The sequence below is a fragment of the Callospermophilus lateralis genome, chromosome 1 (genome assembly GCF_048772815.1).
Source record: "Callospermophilus lateralis isolate mCalLat2 chromosome 1, mCalLat2.hap1, whole genome shotgun sequence".
In the NCBI taxonomy this organism is placed as follows: domain Eukaryota; kingdom Metazoa; phylum Chordata; class Mammalia; order Rodentia; family Sciuridae; genus Callospermophilus; species Callospermophilus lateralis.
Window position 1 is genome coordinate 57,311,260 of NC_135305.1, and position 23,391 is coordinate 57,334,650.

The 23,391-nt window shown below is 36.9% G+C and overlaps 1 protein-coding gene across 2 annotated transcripts in view; it reads left to right on the forward strand.

Annotated features, from left to right (window-relative positions):
* Positions 1–23,391, forward strand: part of Reln (reelin) — a 452,906-nt gene that overhangs the window by 364,825 nt on the left and 64,690 nt on the right. For both annotated transcript variants that reach the window (XM_076862447.2, XM_076862444.2), the window contains exons 30-41: positions 1,386–1,593; positions 2,798–2,874; positions 8,614–8,772; positions 8,962–9,150; positions 9,707–9,980; positions 12,331–12,471; positions 12,576–12,753; positions 15,982–16,066; positions 16,997–17,179; positions 19,135–19,306; positions 19,420–19,522; positions 21,929–22,158. In XM_076862447.2, coding sequence (XP_076718562.1) covers positions 1,386–1,593; positions 2,798–2,874; positions 8,614–8,772; positions 8,962–9,150; positions 9,707–9,980; positions 12,331–12,471; positions 12,576–12,753; positions 15,982–16,066; positions 16,997–17,179; positions 19,135–19,306; positions 19,420–19,522; positions 21,929–22,158 — 1,999 coding nt within the window. The remainder of the gene's footprint in view (positions 1–1,385; positions 1,594–2,797; positions 2,875–8,613; positions 8,773–8,961; positions 9,151–9,706; positions 9,981–12,330; positions 12,472–12,575; positions 12,754–15,981; positions 16,067–16,996; positions 17,180–19,134; positions 19,307–19,419; positions 19,523–21,928; positions 22,159–23,391) is intronic.

Here is a 23,391-nt window from a genome sequence, read left to right on the forward strand (position 1 = left end):
GCAACCATAATGAACATTGCTTGAGACCCTTCTTCATCCTAAGCACTGAAGTAAGTGCTTTTTATTTCACCTCATTTAATTCTAACATAACCCCTGTGCCATAGTACTATAAAATCTACTTACATTTGAGGAAACTGAGGTACAGAGAGACTTTATAAATTTCTTCAGGTCACACAGCTAGGAGTTGCTAGAGTTGGGCTTCACACTCTGGCAGTCATTCTCCAAAACCTAAACATAGGCTCTTAACCACTTGACTGCAGGGTCTCCCTGCGCCCTTTACATTGCTTTTGTTTAAAAAGAAATATAATTGTAGGGGCTGGGGCTGGGGCTCAGTAGTAGAGCGCTCACCTAGCACATGCGAGGCCCTGGGTTCGATCCTCAGCACCACACAAAAATAAAGGTATTGTGTCCAACTACAACTAAAAAGTAAATTTTAAAAAAGAAGTATAATTGTGTGCATTTAAAGCAAAAATACAATAAATAAAATAATAAATGGAAGACTGCCCAAAGAAAGCATTGCAAAAGAAGTATTTTCTAACCACAGTCACCTTTGAATGTTACTATAAGCAAAAATAAAAAGGGAACTGAGATTAAAGAGTAAAACTGAAGAAAACATTATAAGCTTCAAAATCATTTCTGAATTTTTCCTGGGAGCAACTTCAAAGCCTCCTTCCCAGCTTGTTGTGCTCTGGCCGCCTCTGGCACATAACCAAAGGCAGACTCGCTGTTGCAGGCCTTCTGTGGAGAGTGCTGTCATTTATAGTTTCAGAGGGTGGTATTTTTTTTATTTAATCCAGGACTAACTCCCCTTGTTGATCCTGTAATAGAAGGACAACAAATGAATAAATTTAACTATGGACAAAATCTACTTCTCAGTTTACACAGATCCTCTGGTTAGCAAGAACTGTGGAGATGCATCATTCCCAAAGTCTATCATTATTTAAAAAAATGTAAAAATACAGAAGCAGAATAGCATTTATTTTTATTTTTTAGTTGTAAATGGACACAATACCTTTATTTTATTTATTTAGTTTTATGTGGTGCTGAGGATCAGACCCAATGCCTCATGCGTGGTAGGCAAGTGTCCTACCACTGAGCTACAACCCCAGCCCCAGAATAGAACTTTTTAAAATTTTATTTATTTTTGCATTACAATTCTTAATACACCATTATATCATAAATTATCATATCTCTGGTTCAGAATATAATTTTTGATGATAGTAGTGATGGTTGTCTTTCAGGCAGATCATTGTAAGATACAAATTTCTATGTAGCGTCTTTCTCCTAACACCTGTGGAAATTCTTTCTTTGTCCATGTACTGAATATACCTTTTAACGCTTAGTGATTCCAACAAAGCTTCTATGTGTTTTTTTTTCCTCTGAAGCTGCACAAGGAACCTGTGTGTCAAATATCCCTAATTACAGCGAGATGTTTGATAGGTTTGAGGGGAAGCTCAGCCCTCTGTGGTACAAGATAACTGGTGGCCAGGTTGGAACTGGCTGCGGAACCCTTAATGATGGCAAGTCTCTTTACTTTAATGGCCCTGGGAAAAGGGAGGCAAGAACTGTCCCTCTGGACACCAGAAATATCAGGTAAGTTATTAGTTGGTATACTTCTCCATGAACATAGTATCGACCACACCATGTGGCCAACCTAAAACATTCTGTTTTACTATGGAGAATTGATATTTTATATCAATTTCTCTGTACAGATTAATGGTTCTATATACAGATACTATGTAAAATTGAAGCATAGCCTTAGCTCAATAATTAAATAGATGTTTACTACAAAAGTCATACCATAATTTATCAATCAGCATACAGAAATCACCGAAGCTTATACACCTAGTGTATATTTAACTTGGTTTTTAAAGTTATTTGTAATTATAAAAAAAGTCCTTGATGTTATACTTGTATGTGCTGTTGAAACAAAGATTTTTTTCAACTTTAAATTCCATGTCTGAAAATGATCCTCATTTTATCTAAATTTATTCATCATCACTTATTGAAAACTACCCCAGAAATTTAAAATACCTACACTGACACCTATTGGTAGTATAGAGAACTGTTTGGTTTTTAAGGTGGAAAGAAGTAATAGTAGCACACCTAAAATAAAATTCTGCTCTTTTCCATCCATTAAATTATTAGAGAACAGGTAGAAAGGGCACTTAAACCTGGGTTTCCCTTTAATGTGGTTTGCTGACTTCAATCTCTTTACATGTACACTTCTATATTCTTCTCTCCAAGCTGTACTTGTGTCAAGCAGATAGTCTCCTCTGATTGCCATGGACAGAGTCAGAATTTACATAACACTGAGTGAGACTCAGTTGTGAAAAATTTAGCCAACTGAGTCTAAATCAATAATAAATCATTATCTGGCCCTAAACAAATATAGTGTTCAACTTCTTAGTATTAGATCTTTTTTTTTTTTCCTCTCTCTCATTTGAATGTCCAGAAATGGTATTGTCTAGATTTAAGACATTTCCCATTAGAGTATATCAGACCATCACAATGAAAGGGGATTAAATTGTTTTATTTCTTTTTTTTTTAGATCATTATACAAAATAAGATAAATGGCCATATTAATTAACTTCATCTAAATAATTACAGAGTTAACTTATTAAGATATGTACTTATTTTTGCCTGTCATGTGTCCCTTAGGCTTAAAAGTAATACTTAAGAATTACAGAGTTTTTCTTTCTATGTCAAAATATAAAGGGTTAAAGCTCTTCTAAGAATACACCTATTTGTAAGTAAACTGAGGGGAGTTTTTTTTTTTTTTCTTCTCCTTCTCCAGGCTTGTTCAGTTTTATATACAAATTGGAAGCAAAACTTCAGGTATTACCTGCATCAAACCAAGGGCTAGAAATGAAGGTAAGTGGGCATATTTCCATAGAAATGACAGTTTATATAGACAAATTAGCCCCTTTTCTACCCAAAATTTGGTCTGGATTATACAAACTGATACATTACCCTGAATCATGTCTTGCCTTCTTTTATCCTTAATGGAAAGGGTGACAACACAGAGTCATAGTTCAATTGTTTTATACAGATCCTTAGGCCTGAAAAATACCATGACTGCTATGAATGCAGGTAGGGTCAAAGGTCATTTGTTTTAGAGAGCTCAATTTCATTATAAGTCTCCACTTGGAGAGGCGAAAAGGAAGTAATTGCATAGACTTTTGCAGTCAGTGTGAGAACTAAAACTTGTTGGCATAGGGCATTATTATTATTTTTTAATTGTTTTCTTTAATTTTCTATTTTTATTTTTTCCTTTTTATTGGTTCTTTTTATTTATATATAACATTTAGGTTCATGTTGACATACTTTTTATTGAATACATATTGAACTCTACTTCTGCTCCTCAAAATTCTGTAGGAATCCTTATGTGAGAGGAACAGTTCTGTAGATATTAACCTTTATTAAAAATTTATTAATTAATTTTTCTTAATGTCTATATAACTACAGAACATTAACTTTTACTCAGCACCTATTACATGCAAGGCACTGTGTCTGAGTCTTTTACTGGTGTTAATTTGTTTCATCTCCATGGTATTCCTTTGCTGTCCCTAGTACCATTATTAATCCTATTTTACAGATGTAGACACTGAGACACAGAGAGGTGAAGTAACTTACCCACAACCATGCATTTAGTAAGTGGATGAACAAGGATTCAAACCACTCACATCAGTTCCTCAATGTACACCTTAACCATCATACTATAGTTTTTCTCTCCTTACCCTGAATCCTCACTGGGCATCTTACCATCTTCTGCCCCCAAAAGACTCAGTTCTGAAAGAAATGCAAAGCCTTGAAGCTCTGCAGATAGAATGGGATTCTTTCAGGAACCCAGAATATGAGGTGGTTCCTAAAACTCCATGGATTTCTCAGATGGGTCCTTCTCAACACTGTGGTCTCAGAAACAACATGTGGAGAGTTTTACAGGATGATTATCTAAGTGTGTTATTATGTCAGGTGTGACTGTGTAAAACATACTGACTTAAACAGCACCTGTTAGTCAGCAGAACCACTGAGAGCGCTGTTCATCAACTCAAAATTCCCAGTAACTGAAGGCTTTAATGACTTCTGAGCATCTCAGTACTTTAGTGATTATCCAAATCATCTATCTACTAAAGTAGCAGTCTGGAAATTTGTATAGAACATTTGCATTCTTGGATTTCTTCTACAGATATTTATGGAGAATCCATTCTAAACCAGACACTGTTCTAGGTGCTGCAGATACAATGTCACCGAAACATAGATGCATCAGTCATGATGAGTCAGGCTCTGCTAGAATAAAAGCCCTCTACCTACGTATGGGTTAAAACAAGGGTTTTTTCCTTGTGCTACATTTTCTTCATGGGTCATCCGAGGTCCTCATCCCAGCTCACAAGATCGTGAAGCATCTACTGGGTAGATTCTGAGTATTGTCAGCCATGTCAGTGAAGGGAAAGAGAAGAAAGCACAAATCTACCTTGTGTCAGGAGCAGCCAGGGTAATACTAATGACCACCTTCAAGGAACTTAAAATCTAGTGGAAGGAGTCAGATCACAAACAACAAAGAAAAGAAATAAGTCAGAAACTGTTAGCTGATAGGAGTTAGAAACAGGTTGAGCTGGAAAGTAAACAATACCAGGTGAGGTGCCAATTTAGGTAGAGTAGTCTAGGTATGACTTACCAAGGAAGTGACTTTTAATAAATTGAAATCTAAGGGAAGTTTACATGCATGGCTCTTATGGAAATTTCATATTTGTACCCTGGTTTTTATATAAGCAAAAAAGCAGAAAGAAAGAAAAAGAAAGACCCTGAACCTAGCCTAGTAGGAAGCATCTGCTTATCATGGACATGATGCTCTGCTCTATACTTAACTTCTGATTACAAGTGCCATTGTCTGCCCTCTGGGGCAAATTCCCCTTAGGATCCCTTTAGGAAGAAGTAACTTGTTCCCAGCTAGTCCTGAACCATTTTCTTAGACTCAATATGGGCCATGTAATTCACATCCCACAGGCATTTCTCAGCCTTTTATTGAAAACTGGTTGTTAACATGTAAATCTGCCTAAATCCTTGAACAAATCTCTTCCAGTGATGAAAGTGAAGATTCTTTACTTACTCAAGCTGAAGCATCAATTTACATATTTGGAATTAAAGTCAAAATTAGGCTGTTTTCCATAAGGCTCGGCAGAATGCAGATGGAGTTGTAGTTTAAAAGGAGAAATGTTTTACATGCCTTAAACATTCAGTAGATGAGCTAAAATGGCTTGGTTTATTCAGACGTACAATGTGTTAGATGACACAGCTAATGAGGCTGAGCAACTGATATCAAATATGGATATTGCTCTTCCCCTCTTCCATTCCTCCATGCTCTCTTACTTCTCTGGGAGGCACTTCTTCATTGTCCTCTGGAATTGAGATTTCATCCCTGTAGATTTTGTTGCTGCTGGAAGGTATATATGACTCTCCTGAAGAAGCTAGTGAGGAGAGGGCAAGGAACAGAGACCAAGGGAAGGACGTACCTTCTGAGCCATGCAGCTCCTACTTTCGGTACACCTGAAATCATCTGGGATTTGCATTTGTTAAAATGCAAATTCTGATTGAGTAGGACTGGGTGGTATGCTCCATAACAAATTATCCTAAAATGGAGTAGCTTCAAACAACAAACATGTGTTTTCTCACAGTTTCTGTGAGTCAGGAAGTTGGGAACAGCTTAGCTGAGTAGTCCTGGCTCAGGATCTCTTGTGAGGTTACAGTTAAGACAAAGGCCAGGCTGGGGGCAGTCAGTGGAGATGTAGGATGGCATACTCACATGGCTGTTGGCAGAGGCTTCCGTTCTTCTCTGACTTTGGCAAGAGGCTTTAGAGTTTCTCTGTATAGACCTGTCCATAGGTTGCCTTACTTCACTGGCTTTCTCCAGAGCAAGGCACCTGAGAGAAAGCAAGGAAGAAACTTACACCCCTGGTAAGAGGGGGATTAAACCAAGGTGTCACTCATGGTAGGCAAGCGCTCTACCACTGAGCTACAACCCCCCACCCCAGATGCAATGTCTATAATGACCTAGTCATAGAAGTCATACTCCATGGCTCCTACCACACTTTGTTCTTTAGAAGCAAGTTACTAAATCCATCCAACTCAAAGGGAAGAGAATTAAGCTTCATTTTTTTTTTGAAGGGAGGAATGTCAAAGAATTTTGGACATATTTTATAAATCATCATAGATAAGGCTTGTTCCAAGGTGATGCAGGTCCTGATCTCAGATTGTGCTTTGAGTGGAAGGGAAGAGAAGGATCAGTCAGTGAGATTTTATTCTCAGATGCTTCATTTCTGGATCTACCTTCTAAATAGGTCACCTTCAAACAGCTATCTTAATACTCTCTTTCTCTTCATAGATACACACACACACACACACACACACACACACACACACACACCTTCATCTTTCTCATGGTATTAAATATAAACCATAATAACACAAATTAGTAGACACAAGAAAACTAAATTTTGACGTGTCTACACTCTTATCCATCCTTTACACTACAAAGTCAATAGGAGATAATTTGAGCAAACATTAAGGGTTAGAGACTAGAGCTTTTGCCAGACAGTCCTCAACTTGACTAGAATAAAGACTAGAAATAGCCGAGATTCCATTTTCTTCATGACTTTCCCTTCCCCAACACATGGAAACGTTCTAACTCCTGTCCCTACACCTGTGTACAGCAAGCTGTCTCCCCAAAGAGGCTCTGTGCTTCAAGCCATTTTTATCCTCTCATTGTTTGGTAGGTTCTTCTATTTGAAATATGGTAGATTTAATTCTTTTGAGATTTCTATTTTTTAGCATATATATGCTTTATTATTATTTCTGGCTTTATTCCTTGTCAGATCTGGTAACCATAATTCCATATGCTATTAATTAGAATTAAACAGCTTTCATTCGGCTATATTTTTCATCCTAATATTTCTTGAAACTTTATTTTAGTGAACTCTTATTATCTAACATGATAAAGGGATGGAGAGGTTCTAGTTACTCAATAATAGGGAAATTAAAATGTTACAGATACCATAAATGATTTATAGTTTTCCAAGAGTAAGAATATAATAAAATAAATATAACAAGTATATTTTTACTGAGCATAATTTCTGTGAATTATGAAATTATTAGAAAGCAGTTCAGTGTCCTCAGTCATAATTATGAATATACTGTTCCTATTTTGGGAATAACTGCAAAGTAGGCAATTAGATAGGACCTCTGCTCCCTCTCCTTCATATATTTTATGTCTTTTTTTTCCTAAAACTGGTGCTGAATTACACAAATATCTTTTTCATGGTTAAAGAATGGCAAAGTTTATAGGAACAAAAGCACTCTCAAGATGGAGGGGGAGAGAGTGGGTCATCTCTGAAAGGAGAGTCCAAAGACAATCTTCCCTCCCTGATAGTCTGAAATTGACCAAATTGTGCTGTATACATATATGGGAATATACCATAGTGAATTCCAGCTTTATAAATATCTATAAAGCACTAATTATAAAGCCTAAATAAATAGAAAGAAGACTAGCAGTGTAGACGAAGAGGAACTGGGGGGAGGGCTAGGGGAAGTACTGGAGACTGAAGTGAAGCAAATTATATTCCATGATGTATGACTATGTCAAAATGAGCCCCAATATTATGCATAACTATAATATACTAATAAAAAGTAAAGATAGCCAGGCGTAGTGGTGCATACCTGTAATCCCAATGGCTCTGGAGGCTGAGGCAGGAGGATTGTGAGTTCAAAGTCAGCCTCAGCAACATCAAGGTGCTAAGCAACTCAGTGAGACTCTGTTTCTAAATAAAATACTGGGGATATGGCTCAGTGGCTGAGTGCCCCTGAGTTTAATCCCTGATGCCACCCCCCCAAAAAAAGTAAAAGTAAATAAATAAAAATATTTCTGGGTGAAACAGCAGAAGTAGCACATGAGGTCCTTACACATTAATTGCCAAGATTGTGTCACGCTATCGACAGGGAGATGTGTAGATAGGATAAGCATCAGGAAAAAGAGTGACAGGAGAAAGGAAAGCACAGGTCACATTGGAGAGAAGTATTTCTGCTTCGCTATTTAATCATTTGACCCTATTCAAGCTTCTTTAATTGAGATCTGCCAAGTGCAAAATGCTAGTTAAAGAGTCTTAGAAGTCCAGACTGGGCAGAGCTTACTGCCCGATGCTTTGGCAGCAGAGTGCCGCTTGATTTTGTGCCAGGAAGATTGAGATATTTCTTCTGAGTATATGATAATGACAGGAGACTTTGTCATGTTCAGGACAAAATCTAAAATTCAAGTACATGATCTGGAGCAGGAGTTTTTATGGTCCCCTTACCAACCTGCTCATCACTCATACAAAGCTGAGTGATCTTTAAAAGAGCTTATGTATTTTTGGTCTCCATTTACTGGGAGTCAGTGCATTAGAAACTGTCAAGAAATTGATGAGCCTTCGGGTCCACTAATTCATTCCTTGGATGTTAGATGGATGTGCTCTCATTCCATGAGATTCAATTTGAAGTTGCTGCAGTTTTGCCATTTAAAAAATACTGTTCCTCGCCTCTAGGAAGCTGTCCTAGTAACTGAATTTATGTCTTATAACTCAGGGCTTGTTGTTCAGTATTCAAATGACAATGGGATACTCTGGCATTTGCTTCGAGAGTTGGACTTCATGTCATTTCTGGAACCACAGATCATTTCCATTGACCTGCCACGGGAGGCAAAGACACCTGCAACAGCTTTTCGATGGTGGCAACCACAACATGGTAAGTCATTGCTCACCCCAATTTTGATGGTAGCTTTCAGATGGTATAGCATCCATATCCATCTTATATTATGTGTTTCTTAATTTGCTGTTGATTTCTAGACAATTCGATTTAAAATCATGGTCACAAAGATATTCATATTGCTCTATAATGAACTTTCTCCAATGGCCTTTATTCATCTGATTTCAGGGAAGCATTCAGCCCAGTGGGCTTTGGATGATGTCCTTATAGGAATGAATGACAGCTCTCAAACTGGATTTCAAGACAAATTTGATGGCTCTATAGATTTGCAAGCCAACTGGTATCGAATCCAAGGAGGTCAAGTTGATATTGACTGTCTCTCTATGGATACTGCTCTGATATTCACTGAAAACATAGGTATATATTATCACCAGATAAAGGAGGATATTTCATTAAATAGAGAACTAAATTAGCTAAAACTCAAAAGTAATTCTCTAATATAAAACTGTGTGCCTAACTGCTTTTGTTTACGGAGGCTCTTGTGGGATCAAAATATTGTCCTCTGAAATAACTTAGTGAGCCCAGTGACTCTTTTGTTAAAACTGCCTTTCAGCGAACATAATAGGAAAAAGATTTCTTAAAGGCGGGACCAACATATCTGTATGATGGCCTTCGTGTGTTTCATAATTTGCAAAATTATAAACTTGACTCTTTATCAATCCTTTTAAGATGGTAAAACTTTTCAAGTCAGCAGACTTCCATATTTCCAACTCTGTGGTAACCATATAGAAACAGTAAATGTGAGAAGAAAAGTCAAAGCCCTATGAGGCACTAAAGATGCGTGATTTTTTGTTTACTATTGAAAATATTGATTGTAGGCATAAATGACAAGTAAGAGTACAATTAAATGCTACCATTCAACTCCACCCCCCCATCTCTCCCCCCGCTTGTTTTTATTTGTTTATTTTGGTAGGAAAACCTCGTTATGCTGAGACCTGGGATTTTCATGTGTCAGCATCTACCTTCTTGCAGTTTGAAATGAGCATGGGCTGCAGCAAGCCCTTCAGTGCCTCCCATAGTGTACAGCTCCAGTATTCTCTGAACAATGGCAGGGACTGGCATCTTGTCACTGAAGAGTGTGTTCCTCCAACCATTGGCTGTCTGCACTACACAGAAAGTTCAATTTACACCTCGGAAAGATTCCAGAATTGGAAGCGGATCACTGTCTACCTTCCACTCTCCACCAAGTGAGAATTGTCATTTGGCTACATGTCAGAACTTTAGGTTTCTGTCACCTAATTTGAAAATAATTGTGATTCTACTTGGGGACTCTATTACTCTTCATGATAATTATGCATGCAGTGTGCCAGGAAGAAGAAAACTACAAGGCGCCTTGGGTTGCAGTTTTTACTGCCTAGAGTTCCAGAAGTTTTAAAAGGCTGCATTTTTCTATTCCTTGGCAACATGAGGGCTCCCACCAGATTTAGTTTTCATTCTGTTGTAAAAATAAGCCTCTACCCATAAGCCAAACATACCTACTCACATTAAGCAATGTGAAATTATTGCATATCAGAGTACCCTTAGCTTCTAGGTTTGTTTGGGTTTGGTTTGGTTTGGTTTGGTTTGGTTTTCTAATCTCAGGACCACAGTACAAATAGAAGGTGGGGTTTGGGGTTTGTTTTTATTTTTATGTATTTATATTTTGAATGCTCATCTTGTCTTGCATCTCTCTTGCCATTCCCAAAATTTCAGATCACGTTCAAAAGTCGTATTGACTTAGCATAGCACCCACTTTTCTTGTGGAGGCATTTGGATTATTTGAGGATCTTTCTCTAGGACTAATGTGTACAGCAATGACTGGTTAGAAACTGTGCCATTCTGGGACCATCTCTATCCCTTAGATCTTTGCCTTTCCTTTCCTGCAGAAAGTTGGCTTTTGCAGTCTCCCAGCCTCCTGTATCCACTGGTTTCCTGGTAGGCTTAGACACTGTTAGACACTGGCAAGAGGTGGGAGGCTGGAAATAAGTGATAAATCAGGGCATTCCCCGTCACAAACACTTCCCCATCCCTCAAGTGAATCTTAGCCAACTTTTATGGTTCCTAAATGCCCTGCCATGTGACCCTGGGCCTGGGAACCAGCAAAAATGTCTCTTCCTTATGTCCCTCCAGCTTTGGACTTGTAGTGACTTCCTAACTTTGCTAAACTCTGATTTTCTCACCACTGCTATTGACATCTGAGCTCTGCCACCATCATCCAATTTTTTGCATTAAATTCTCTTGGTGTTAACTGCTTACAGTGGTGTCTGTTTTTCTGATTAACTGAGATTCATAGATGCACAACCAAGTGGCAAGGAAAGTATAGGAAACCAAAACACATTAGCTTTTGTCCTAAAATAGTTCTCTGTGGACCCTTGGAGTTTTAAGTAATGCCTCGCTCATTTTTTTTTTTTAACCCAACAAACATGTATTAGATATCGATTGTGTTTTAAGTACTTTGGTACTAAAAGAATAAGCTAAGGCCAGGATCCAAATATATTGTTTAGGATAACAGATGTCTATAAACAGCTATTTACAAATAAAATAATAACAGAGGTAATATTCGGAAACATTAGTGAAACATAGGAGGATACTACTTAATTTAGCTTGATGGTATTGTCAGGAGCTTCCTGGAGGAATTGTTGTCTCATCTGGGTATGAGTGAGTAGGGTCTACTCAAGTGACAAAGCACATAGGAGAGCATTCAAACAGTTGTAAGCTAGAACAAAATCCAGTTGCTAGAATATAATTTTAAGACAAGAAATTGGGAAAGATGGGTTGTACCTGGGGAGGAAGTGGATGCTGGGGAGGCTGTATTTGGCTTTGAGTGTGCAGGTGTTTGGTGGAGAACCACTGACAGAGGTTAAGCAGAATAGTAACATAATAGTAAAGCCACCATGCTGACAGCTACGTGGCACTAAAAGAAAACTGGTGTGGAGAAACAGTAGTACCTGATTCACGTGGACCTCATTCCACATTCCAGATAACTAGCAATCTTCTGCCCTTCCTCTGTTCCTCCACTAGGGACTGTTAGTATACTCCAGATAACTGATTGCAAACACAGTGGAGACTGTGGGAATATATCACACCCTCCTAGTACTCAGTTCTAGAGAGCCAGAACACTTAGAACCAAGAGAGAAGGCAGAAGTATGACAGGGCTTTATCCACTCTCAGAAACTTCTTAGGAACAATGGAATAGGAACCTCACGGCCAGAATTTTGTTAAGAGTCCAGTTTTTCCTTATTTTTTTCACCTTTGATTTCTTTCCCAGTATTGAGTAGCAGTAAAAACACTGAAAGTAAAATCTGCATGTATTTCAAAAACACAATGATCAATAGTTCAAAATAACTTTTCCATCTCGCACATGTATACGAAAGAAATGGTAAAATATTTAAATAGCATGCTTTCTGCTCCTATTTATGGATCAAGAAGAAACAGCATCTTCTACTCAGTATAAGTTACCTCAAAGGAAAGTGGGAACTGGACCCTGGAAGGGGGCACTTTGACAAAAAATATTTTGGAAATTATTTGTCAAATCAATGGTGTGTTTTCTTTGGTTAGTTCTCCCAGGACCCGGTTCAGATGGATTCAGGCCAACTACACTGTGGGTGCTGATTCCTGGGCTATTGATAATGTTGTACTGGCCTCAGGGTGCCCTTGGATGTGCTCTGGAAGAGGGATCTGTGATGCTGGACGCTGTGTGTAAGTTAATCAAATCAGAAGTTTTCTTTCTTTGCAATGCCACAGGAAACGGCATGGTGAACCCATCACAAATGATGCCTTTTCTCCATTCATTTTTTCCTTAGGTGTGACCGGGGCTTTGGTGGACCCTACTGTGTTCCTGTTGTTCCCCTCCCCTCAATTCTGAAAGATGATTTCAATGGGAATTTGCATCCTGATCTGTGGCCTGAAGTGTATGGTGCAGAGAGGGGGAATCTGAACGGTGAAACCATCAAATCTGGAACATCTCTCATCTTTAAAGGGGTCAGTAAGATTCTACTTCCTTACACCACTCCCAGCTTTTTTCCCCCCTTTTCACTCATTGCTCCACACAAATGCATTTCTGAATCTGTTCAGATGGTGTATTATTTTATACGTAGCTTTTGTCTTCTAGCCCAAAACATGTTTCCTCCTCTATTTAGTGGTCATTTTTTTAATGCTCTCTGGGGCATGAAATTTTATTCTGCTTTGGTGATCAAATTTTCCTTACTTCCTGCTGGAATTATAAATATGCATCTAATTCTTAGAATATACTTTCCAGGAATGTAACCTTTCATGTTATTAAGCAATTGGTTTGCTCTGGTTTTTTGAAAAATGTTTTTCTTTTTTTCTTTTCTTTTCACTTTCTTCCTGATGATAGAACTTCTTGGTGGTCACTTTAAGAAAACCAAACATTTAAGTCAAGTTAAGTGGCATTCTCAAACACTGTTAGTATATTTTCATATTTCACCATAGATGTCTTACCAGAGAAATGTTAAGCAGTTGATAAAAAACTGCGCTCAGCTGGCACATCTCCATGTATGAATACATGCTACATCCCATCCCTCTCAGCATGGGGAAATTGACTAATCTAGGTGTGCAAATGAAATCGTTGACAAAAATCTGCATGGGTTTATACACAACCTTAATGACTAATACCTAACACTCAGAAAATTAGACACCCTGGAACTTTTTCAATTATAGTTAATAGTTGGCAGTTATCATCTTTTTTGAACCCAAATTCTTCACAAGTTTTTTGATGAGAAAAAGGAAAAGAAATACTTAGGGACCTGAGAAATTTCAATTCCTAAGAATTTTGAAGGACCAAAGCAATTGAGGTAGGGCATTTAGAGTGGAAACTTCTGGGGGTTTGGCTTTAGTCTTATCACTAACGAACTTCTGATCCCACTGACAGATGCTCTATAACTTTTCATGATTCAAAGACCTTAGCCTGATAACTTTCTGACCAGTAGAATCAACATGGTCCTTGAAGTCTACAAACAAGAAAGATACACGGTCCTTTTATATTTTTCCTTTAGCCATCCAAATGCAAGAGCAACCAAGCATCATACGTGTTAGACTTACTATCTTTCAGCTCTGCAAGATGTAGAGGACTCTGTAGGTTGCAGTTTGACCTGGAAAGGCATTCTTGCATGAAAAAGAAATGATAGTTTCTTTTTTAATGTTCATAGATTGAGGAGTACTATCAGTTATTAAAATAGCTTGTTGGAAACAAAAGAATTCTTCACATTTGGCACAAATGGATCACTGAAACTGGAAAGAGGATGATAAAAGAAATATCTGTGTGAACCAAATATGTGTGGCAACAGGGTTTGACAGTTTCACTGTATAAATATCAATATCAAGTACTAAATTATAGACAAATACTGCAAATATGAAAGAAGGTTACTTTTAGATTACAGATTATGGCCACACTTTCAACAAAATTGCTCCTACAAAAAAAAATAGAAAATGAATTCTTTTATGGGTGACTTGCATTTGCCCATGGGAACAATTTTGTACTTATATTCCTGGATCAAAGGGGCAGAGTAATCATTTCCTTTATCTTGATGTTGGAAAGGCATATTTATTAGCTGAGTCTATCAGCTGTTCACCTCAAAGCTTCTCATTACAAGCCTTCTTCTTAACCTCAACCTATGCATGGCACTGAGCTATAAAAGAACCCACAGCTTAATGCCCTCACATATAGAAGGAAGAAGGAAGAGATGCTGAGACATGAACAACAGGCATTGAGATGAAGCATCATGGACTGAGCAAGGCAGTGAATTATTAGGCATAAAAGAAAAATGAAGACTAGAAATAGAAGGCTTTTACCTGGTAACCTTCAATTCTACCAGTATGAATCAGTGGGGTGTGAAGTTGAGAGGTGGGAATAAATGTGGTTGCTTTTTTATTACAATACCAAACAACTGTCAAATTCGAAATGTAGTATTATCTGGATTTCTTCTCGCCACACCAAGAGATGGCTTAGTAGACAAAACACTGATATATTATAGAGAATGGAAGATAAGTTTCAGAATCCGACCTATCTGGGTTCCAATCTTACCATTAGTCACTTATCGACTAATTTTCAGCAAGTTACTGTCTCTCTCTGCATTTCAGTTTCTTTTTCTGCAAAAGAATAATAGTATCCTTCTCTTAGTGGTACTAGATGCTTTAAATAGCTAAAATGCCTATTTTCAGAACACAGCATGTAATAGGCAGTTAGTATATGATTGTTATTGTGAAAGTAGCTTTAACATTTTTAAGCTATTGAAGACTATGAGCTATAATGAGTGTTAGGAAAAAGAGGGAAATTTGCTCTTTCTAGTTATCATTAGGTCTGGTATTTGCTAGCTGATAATTAAGAAATCAGTTGACAGTGTCCACTCTAAAGGAACTCTAAAAGAACCCACAGTATTATAGTAGTATAGCTATAGACCACTGAAGAGTCACTACAATGAAGCCACAGCTGAGAAACTCAAAAGCCTGTTTAGACCTTGGGACATTTGCATAGTGAGATCTGTCTTACGGGCTGTCACCACAATACTAGGTACACGTGAAGAAAACAACCTTTCAAACTGTCAATCTCAGGCAACCAGAAATAGCTAATTAGCAGAAAAAATTACGAAAGCTAATGTGCTCTCTTTCCTCATTCCTTGGCTTCTCTGCATGAATGCTTACAGCCCAGGCCTGGGGACCTGCCTTACTTATGCCTTATTTAACTCGACCAACTGGGGGGTGTTGTGTCAGTCTGAATGAGTGCCTCCTGGGGCTGGCAGAGCAGACAAGGGAGTAGTGAGTCTCTAAGACTCCTCAGAACCCTGAGAAAGTTACCTATTAGTTTCCGGCCTCCAGCAGGAGCCCTTGGCACATCTTCCATCTGCTTTTCTCCTTACTTCTTTCACAACATGCTGTGATCAAAGGAGGCTATTTTTAAAAAGTCTTGTAGATATATAATGCTATCATTTTGTGCTGGTTTTTATAAAAGTCACAGCAAACTATGATTTCCAGGTGAGACAATGCAATTGGGTTACTCACACACAGGAAATGGAGACCATTATGAGAGAGGGAATGAAGATTGTTCAATTTTTCCTTTTGAATTGGACCAAATTTTGCTTCTTGATCATGATAGGTAATTATTTAACTAGTGCAAGTTAAATGTGTAAAATCAGAGGAAAATAACTTTGCAAATGAAACAAGGTTGCTTGACACGTCTGTTTTTGTTTTCAGGAAGGACTGAGGATGCTAATTTCAAGAGATCTAGATTGCACCAATACTGTGTATGTCCAGTTTTCACTTAGATTTATAGCAAAAGGTAAGCTATGTCTAGAGATTTGAATTCATTGTTTTCCTTCAAGAAAATTCTCCAAGCATAATTCCTCCAGAAAGAAATACTGTACTTAAGGACCTACAAATTTTGTTGTATAAAAGAGCTAATATAAATTGGTGTACATGAATGTTCACAAATGTTCTTCTTTAGTGTAAAATAACTACTGATTTTTAACTGATTTCATATAGCCATAGTAATCTCAATAGTTCCATAGTAGTTAAATTTATCATTATGTCCCTGAGTCTTTCCACCACTATTTTCTAGCTATAAGAGCTTTAAATTAAAATTTTTTAATTTATAAAATTTTGTATTTTCTTTTATAGATGTGAACTCCCAAATACCTACTGTTTGTCATTCTGACTTTTCATGTTCTTTTCCATACTTTTTATTGATATATTATAATCATACATAATGGTGGGATTTATTGTTACATATTCATACATGCATATAACAGTATAATTTGGCTAATATCATTCCCAGAACTGACTTTTCATGTTTGACTAAATGATTTTCTTTTTTAAAAAAATGTCATTGTGGATATAATAAATTTTCAAGTAGTTTTTTGTTTGTACCTCAAGATTTAAATGTTTGACCCTTGTAAAATTACCATGCCAGTAAAATCAAAAATTTTCAATGTAACATTTCCTAAATGAGAAGTGTGTGGGCACATAGCTAAAAGACAAAGGGAGGTATTGTATGCAAATCCCAGATTTGATGTGTATTTTTTAAGAAACATTTGTATTTAAAAAAACCCAGCCTGTCATCACTTTCATATGCCTTTGAAGCATTTGAACTATAAAACCTCTATGTAAACATAAACCAGCTCATGCATTGATGCTAAAAGAATAGCTACAAACATACTATTTCCCCATTTTTATCACAATACATGTTATGCCTTTGTTATCTTCTTCCTAGGTACCCCAGAGAGGTCTCACTCTGTTTTGCTACAATTTTCTATCAACGGAGGAATCACTTGGCACCTGATGGATGAATTTTACTTCCCTCAAACGACCAATATACTTTTCATTAATGTTCCCTTGCCATATGGTGCCCAAACTAATGCTACAAGATTCAGACTTTGGCAACCTTATAATAATGGTAAAAATGCATGTGTTTTTCTGTGATCAAAATTACCATTGGAATGTTAACATACTTATTTCTCAGGAGTGGAGAGAGTGTCAACCCAGGGACTTAGCTGTCCACAGCACGCGTGTGCTACATGCCTCACTTTTGACCTGTCTCAATGAATACTTAACTTTATGCATCTTTATCACCTCTGCATACTTGACTTGTAAGCTCTCTTGATGGTTAAATACAGCTGAATCCTGACCAGAGCTAATATTCTTTTTAAAACATCCAGCATTATCATTAGGCACTCATTGGTTGCAAGTACATTTTTGTTGAATTCATTTAGGAATGGTTCTGAGTGTGGCATTTCCTTAGTGAAATAGAACATGATAGCAAAACACCATGGCCAAGGGAAAAGCACTTAGACAAAGCAATTCATGTGCCCAATAGAATATCTTGCCACATACACTTGCTTCAGTGATAAGTTAAAGTGAATGTATAATTTAATGGCATTTTCAAATGGTTACAAAAAATGATTGTAATGTGTAATGTTTTATCGCTTCCAATATTTCTATTAACTGTTGATTACAAAGAACCAGAATTTACTAAATCATGTATGTTGTAATTGCCCAAATAAGCACAGAGATACCACATTAAGCAGAATTCTTTGCAGAGGTAATACAGAAATGAAGAAGTACTTCCATCTCTAAAGTATGAGTATCTCCTTTATTAAGACATAAAATTTTAGCTTATTTTGAAAAAGATATATAAAATTATGATGGATTTTCATCTAAATTCATTATCATAAATATATATGATATTATATAGGATTATTTATGTATGTATAGGTCTACAGGTAGATACAGATGTCTTGTGTGTATATATGTGTGTGAGTGTATGTGTGTGTGTATGTATGTGTATCTCCTGTATAATCAACAAATAAAAACACAAAAAATGAATATAACCAGTTCAAAATCCAGAGGCTTGCTGTCTCCATACTGTGTTCGGAATGCTCACAGGGTTTTTGTTTTTAATTGTATTACCTGCCACTTCCAAAACAAGGAAACAAAAGAAAGCATTAGAGTAAATTCAACACATTTCATTCAAAGTATTACGTTAATTCTGCAGGCTTCTTTTAAAGACCCTTTTTTATATTTTGTGAGAATTGTATTAAATGTAGGAAGAAGCCAGCTAGAAGGAATCTTGACATTTCTACTTGGCCTGGTTTTATCAGCTTGCTTCAAATTCAGTCCAGACAGTGCTTTGTAAAAGCAGCCTGGGTTTTGCCTTCTCATCAGCCCTGCGGCACGTTCCTTAAACACCTGGCCTACGTCACTGAGTCAAATCGTATGACACACTAGTTCTCTATATATTCCCGCATATCTTTAAATAAGCTTTGGAGATTTTGAAAACCATTAAGGAAAAATTAAGCATTATATATTAGAGTATTTTTTCTTTGTGTTAACTGCATTTAATTGTTTATTTATTTATCTACCAGGGCAGTGTTTTAAGGGCCATAGTCCTTCCACCTAAATGAATCCTGGTGCTAAGTCATGGTTTGACCCAGTCACAAGTGGCTCCTTGAGTAGACTAGTTACTATACCTGGTTCTGAGTCCGACTGCCCCTCTCCACAGACCAGACATCTTACAGATTTCCCCAAACCACAAACGACTCAGACCCCACCCTGCATAATGCTACTGTAACTGGAAGGACAGCACACTCCCACAAGCCATTTGTTAACGCTTTCTGAAATTAGCGAGGCATTTCTGTACCGTGTCAATTTATTATGGTTGCAAGCTTAAATTTCTTCACACTTTGATCACTGTGAACACGCTGTCATATCGTTTGTGGGTTTTGTCTAGAAGGCATATGTTTGACCTATTGTTACTGAGTTCCTTCCGTCCTTTACTTTCTTCCAATGAGCAAAAATGTCCATCTGATTTTCATCTTTGGAAAAACTTGCTTTTATCTAAAAATGCCTTAGGTAAGAAAGAAGAGATCTGGATTGTTGATGACTTTATTATTGATGGAAATAATCTGAACAATCCTGTGATGCTTCTGGATACATTTGACTTTGGGCCCAGAGAAGACAATTGGTTTTTCTATCCTGGCGGTAACATTGGTCTTTATTGCCCCTATTCTTCAAAGGGAGCACCGTAAGTATTTAATTGAGAAGTTAAAAATAAAATTACTGCTCTATACAAATCCTGATGAATTCTTACCTAAGTGGATTCCTTGTTGTACTTTGTTTGTTTGTTTGTTGAAACAGTGAGGAAGATTCAGCGATGGTGTTCGTTTCCAATGAAGTCGGTGAACACTCGATTACCACCCGTGACCTAAATGTGAATGAGAACACCATAATACAATTTGAGGTATTTAACTTGATTCTATCAGGAATACTTAAAACTTTTGGATGGAATTTGAGAATATTATGTTAAGTAAAATAAGCCAAACTCAGAGGTCAAGGGTCATGTTTTCTCTCATGTGGAGAGTAAAGAGGAAAAGAAAGAAGATGGAGGGATCTCATGAAAATCAAAGGAAGATCAGTAGAATAAAGGAAAGGGACCAGAAGGAGGGAGCAGGGGAGGGAAAGGGGAAATACTGGGGAATAATATCAGCCAAATTATATTATTATATTGTGTGCATGTACAAATATGTAACAACTAATCCCTCTAAAATGCAGCAATTTTAAAAAATGGGAAAATGTTTTTTGTTTTATCTTGAACAAAAGCTACAAAAGTAGAGGGAAAATTCAGATAATTTCATGCATATGACTTCCATTTTTGTGCAAGGGCATGAGAGATTTTGGAGTAATAATTCACTTTTACTAGCAGAGCTAATAATGTCATACCAACGTTTATTTCTGAGTTTCTGTCTTTTATTGATGACATAGTGTCCCCACCTACTACAATAAATTGTTGAAATAGATTGTTTTGACCATTATGAAAATGAAAAGAATCATATTCTGATATTATTATATTCATTTTCCAGGTGAAACTTGATATTTCTTAGGACCCAAATCAATGTCTATATACATTATCACACTAATATGGATTTTACAGATTAAACAATACTGCACTGTTTATCATTTTAAAGAAATTTGCTGTGTATTTTGTTAATATTTTCATACTCCTTATGTTTGTCAAGAAAACAGATTAACAACATAAAAACCTTTACATATTTCAAAATCTTGGATAAAATCCACAGAAACAAAGGTACATTATAACAGAATTTCATAGCTGAGGTCTGTACCAACCAATCAGCAGACTTATTTAAAATAGTGCCTAATTGTGTCAGCACAGTTTTGAATATTTTAGACTTTCCATCTGCATTCTCTATATTAGAGTTTTTGGTTGCAATCTCAGAAGTTAAAAACCAAGTAATAGTGGAAAACTTATTTTGTAAACTTTGCTATATTTTCTAATCTTATTTTATGCTTTAAATGCTAATTAAAAGGTCATACCTTTGTCTCTTTTAAGAGTTGTTACTAATGAATTCAAAGTGGAAGCAAGTAACTATAGTTGAAAAGTTTATCAAATACCAGTAGTTTACTCATCAAAAGGTAAAAAGAATAAACATATGTGCACATACACACTGCATATCATTGACCAATGGCTGTGATGGCATGATAGAAAATGTTCATCCCAATCTGAAGGGGATGTTTTCACAGGAAGAAACACATGCATGTAAGTTTTAGCTTATTGCCCTTGAAAGCCTTGGTTCAGGGGATGAAGTAGTTGTTTCTCTCGTGGTATAAAGGTCTTTACATAGAAACTGGTTATCAGGGGTCAGATGAGAAGGAAATGGGAGTAGGTCAAAGGATACAAACTCACAGTTATGTAGGATTAATAAACTAGAGACCTAGTGTACAGCATGAGGATTATAGTTGAAAATATTATTGTAATGTGTACTGAATTTTGGGTAAGAGGGTGGATTTTAGCTGTTCTTATTCAACACACACATCCCAACACATATCAAAAGGTAACTGTGGAGGGCTAGGGTTATAGCTCAGTGATAGAGCACTTGCCTAGCATGGGTAAGGCACTGGGTTTGATTCTCAGCACCACATAAAAATGAATGAATGAATGAATAAAGTTATAAAAAATATATTTAATTTTTTTTTAAATAAAAAGGGTAACCGTGGAAGCAATGGACAGATTAATTTGCTTAACTCTAGTGGTCATTTCACTGAGTAATTATATCAAAACAGCACCCTGTCTACCTTAAATACATACATCTGAGGAGGAAGGAAAAAAAAACCTCTTTCATTGTGCCAGGGAAATAATATCGATCGTATTCTGTTTTGTTTTAATATTGAATATTGTTGAAGATCCTCTATATGCATAATTTCTGGGATTTCTTAGAAGGTATCAGAAGAGGAAAAACAGAAAGCATTCCTCCCTAGCAGACTAGGGGGAGAAGCTGACAGGATTAGGGGAAACAACTCTTTTTATTACAAATTGCTTGGTTTGGTTATAAAAATAGGCAAAAGGTAAAATTTGGAATTCTCCCAGCTTTTTGCCTTATCCACTTCCTGGTTTCTCATAAAATGAGGGAAAATAAATTTTTCATGAGGTCTTTTGAGGTTCTTTATGAAAAAAAATGTAATTTAAAGGAAATATATGATATTGCTCAGGCAAAACAGAATCTTACAGTGTTAAATATTTCAGTGAGACAGCTCCCAGGAAAATGGACTCTCTGGAAAATAATGAAGTGGTGAATCATTTCAAGGCTTGTCGCTCTGAGATAATTTGTATCATTTTTTCTTTTATTCCAAGATCAATGTTGGATGCTCCACTGATAGCTCATCTACTGATCCAGTCAGACTGGAATTTTCAAGGGACTTTGGGGCCACTTGGCACCTGCTGCTTCCCCTCTGCTACCACAGCAGCAGCCACGTCAGCTCCTTGTGCTCCACTGAGCACCACCCTAGCAGCACCTACTACGCGGGGACCACCCAGGGCTGGAGGAGGGAGGTCGTGCACTTCGGGAAGCTGCACCTTTGCGGGTGAGGACCTGCTGCTTGGCACCATTTTGATTCTGAGCCTGGCTCAGAATTTCTGTCTTCGTTCCTCCAGAATGAAGAATTTTTATTCTCTCAAGTATTTTGCAAAAGAAAGTAGTCATACCTTTCAAGATGGAAACTGTCGCATTTGAGAGTTTGTTCCTGAAGTCATTGTTGACTTGCTACTTTGTCAGGGAAAAATTCCACCTTCCTGCTCTTTCTCAGTTCTCACCTGAACCAGATCCATAGGTATTTAAAGCATAGGAGACAGAGTTGATACAGCTGCTAACTCACAGTATGAAGGTAGATTTAAGAGCACTCTGTAGACTGTACCTGTGACCCCACCTCATTCAAATCATTCAAACATCTTCCTGTGTCTCTCATGCAGAAAGTGGGAACAAATGGAGGATGGAAGCCCAAACACATTCCTGATGTCTCACTAAAAAAGAAAAAAAAAAATCATTAGCACTTTTCCCTCAGGCATTTCTACTTTTTTCAACCTCTGTTGAAAAGCTATTTGGAGATAAAGGACTTCAACCATAATAAAAATGAAATAAAGAATATAGTTCAAAAAATAAAGCTAATAATATAAGTGAACAAAGGGAGGAAGTCAACAAAGCAGCCTGCCTCAGAATTTGTCTGTTCTTTCAGAATAAGGAATTTATTATTTCAGAGTATGTAAAAAAGAAGAAAGAAGTACTACCCTACTTTCAAAATGGAAATAGATTTATATTTCTGATGTGAAATTGAGCATAATTAGAATTCTTGGGTATTCAAACAAAACTACTACTAATACGTAGTACTTTCCCAAAAGAATGAAAGTGAATTTTCCAAAGTCTGTGTCTTCTTTGAACATAAATCCATTTCCTTCCTCATCATCTCGATAGCATAAGTTTCATAATTTGACTGCTAAGGATTTAAATATTTTCTGTTGTCAGCTAATGTCACTTACTAATCCTTGTTGTTATATGAGACATTATTTTGATAGAAAATCCAGCTATTTTTAAAAAGATAAACACTACTAACCAAAATGTCCCCCTAGTTCCTTAGAAATGATATCCAGAGGAGGCGAGCAGAGTCTCTGGAGAGAATTCCTGAATGGCTGATAATTCAGTCTGTGCAACCAGAAAGCTCCTCTTGATTGGGACAGCTTGTCTACAGAAGAAGTAGGAAGGGGAAAATAGCTCTGGAAAACCTTTTTATCCAAAACCAGTTGTATTAAAGATAGTTTGTTGC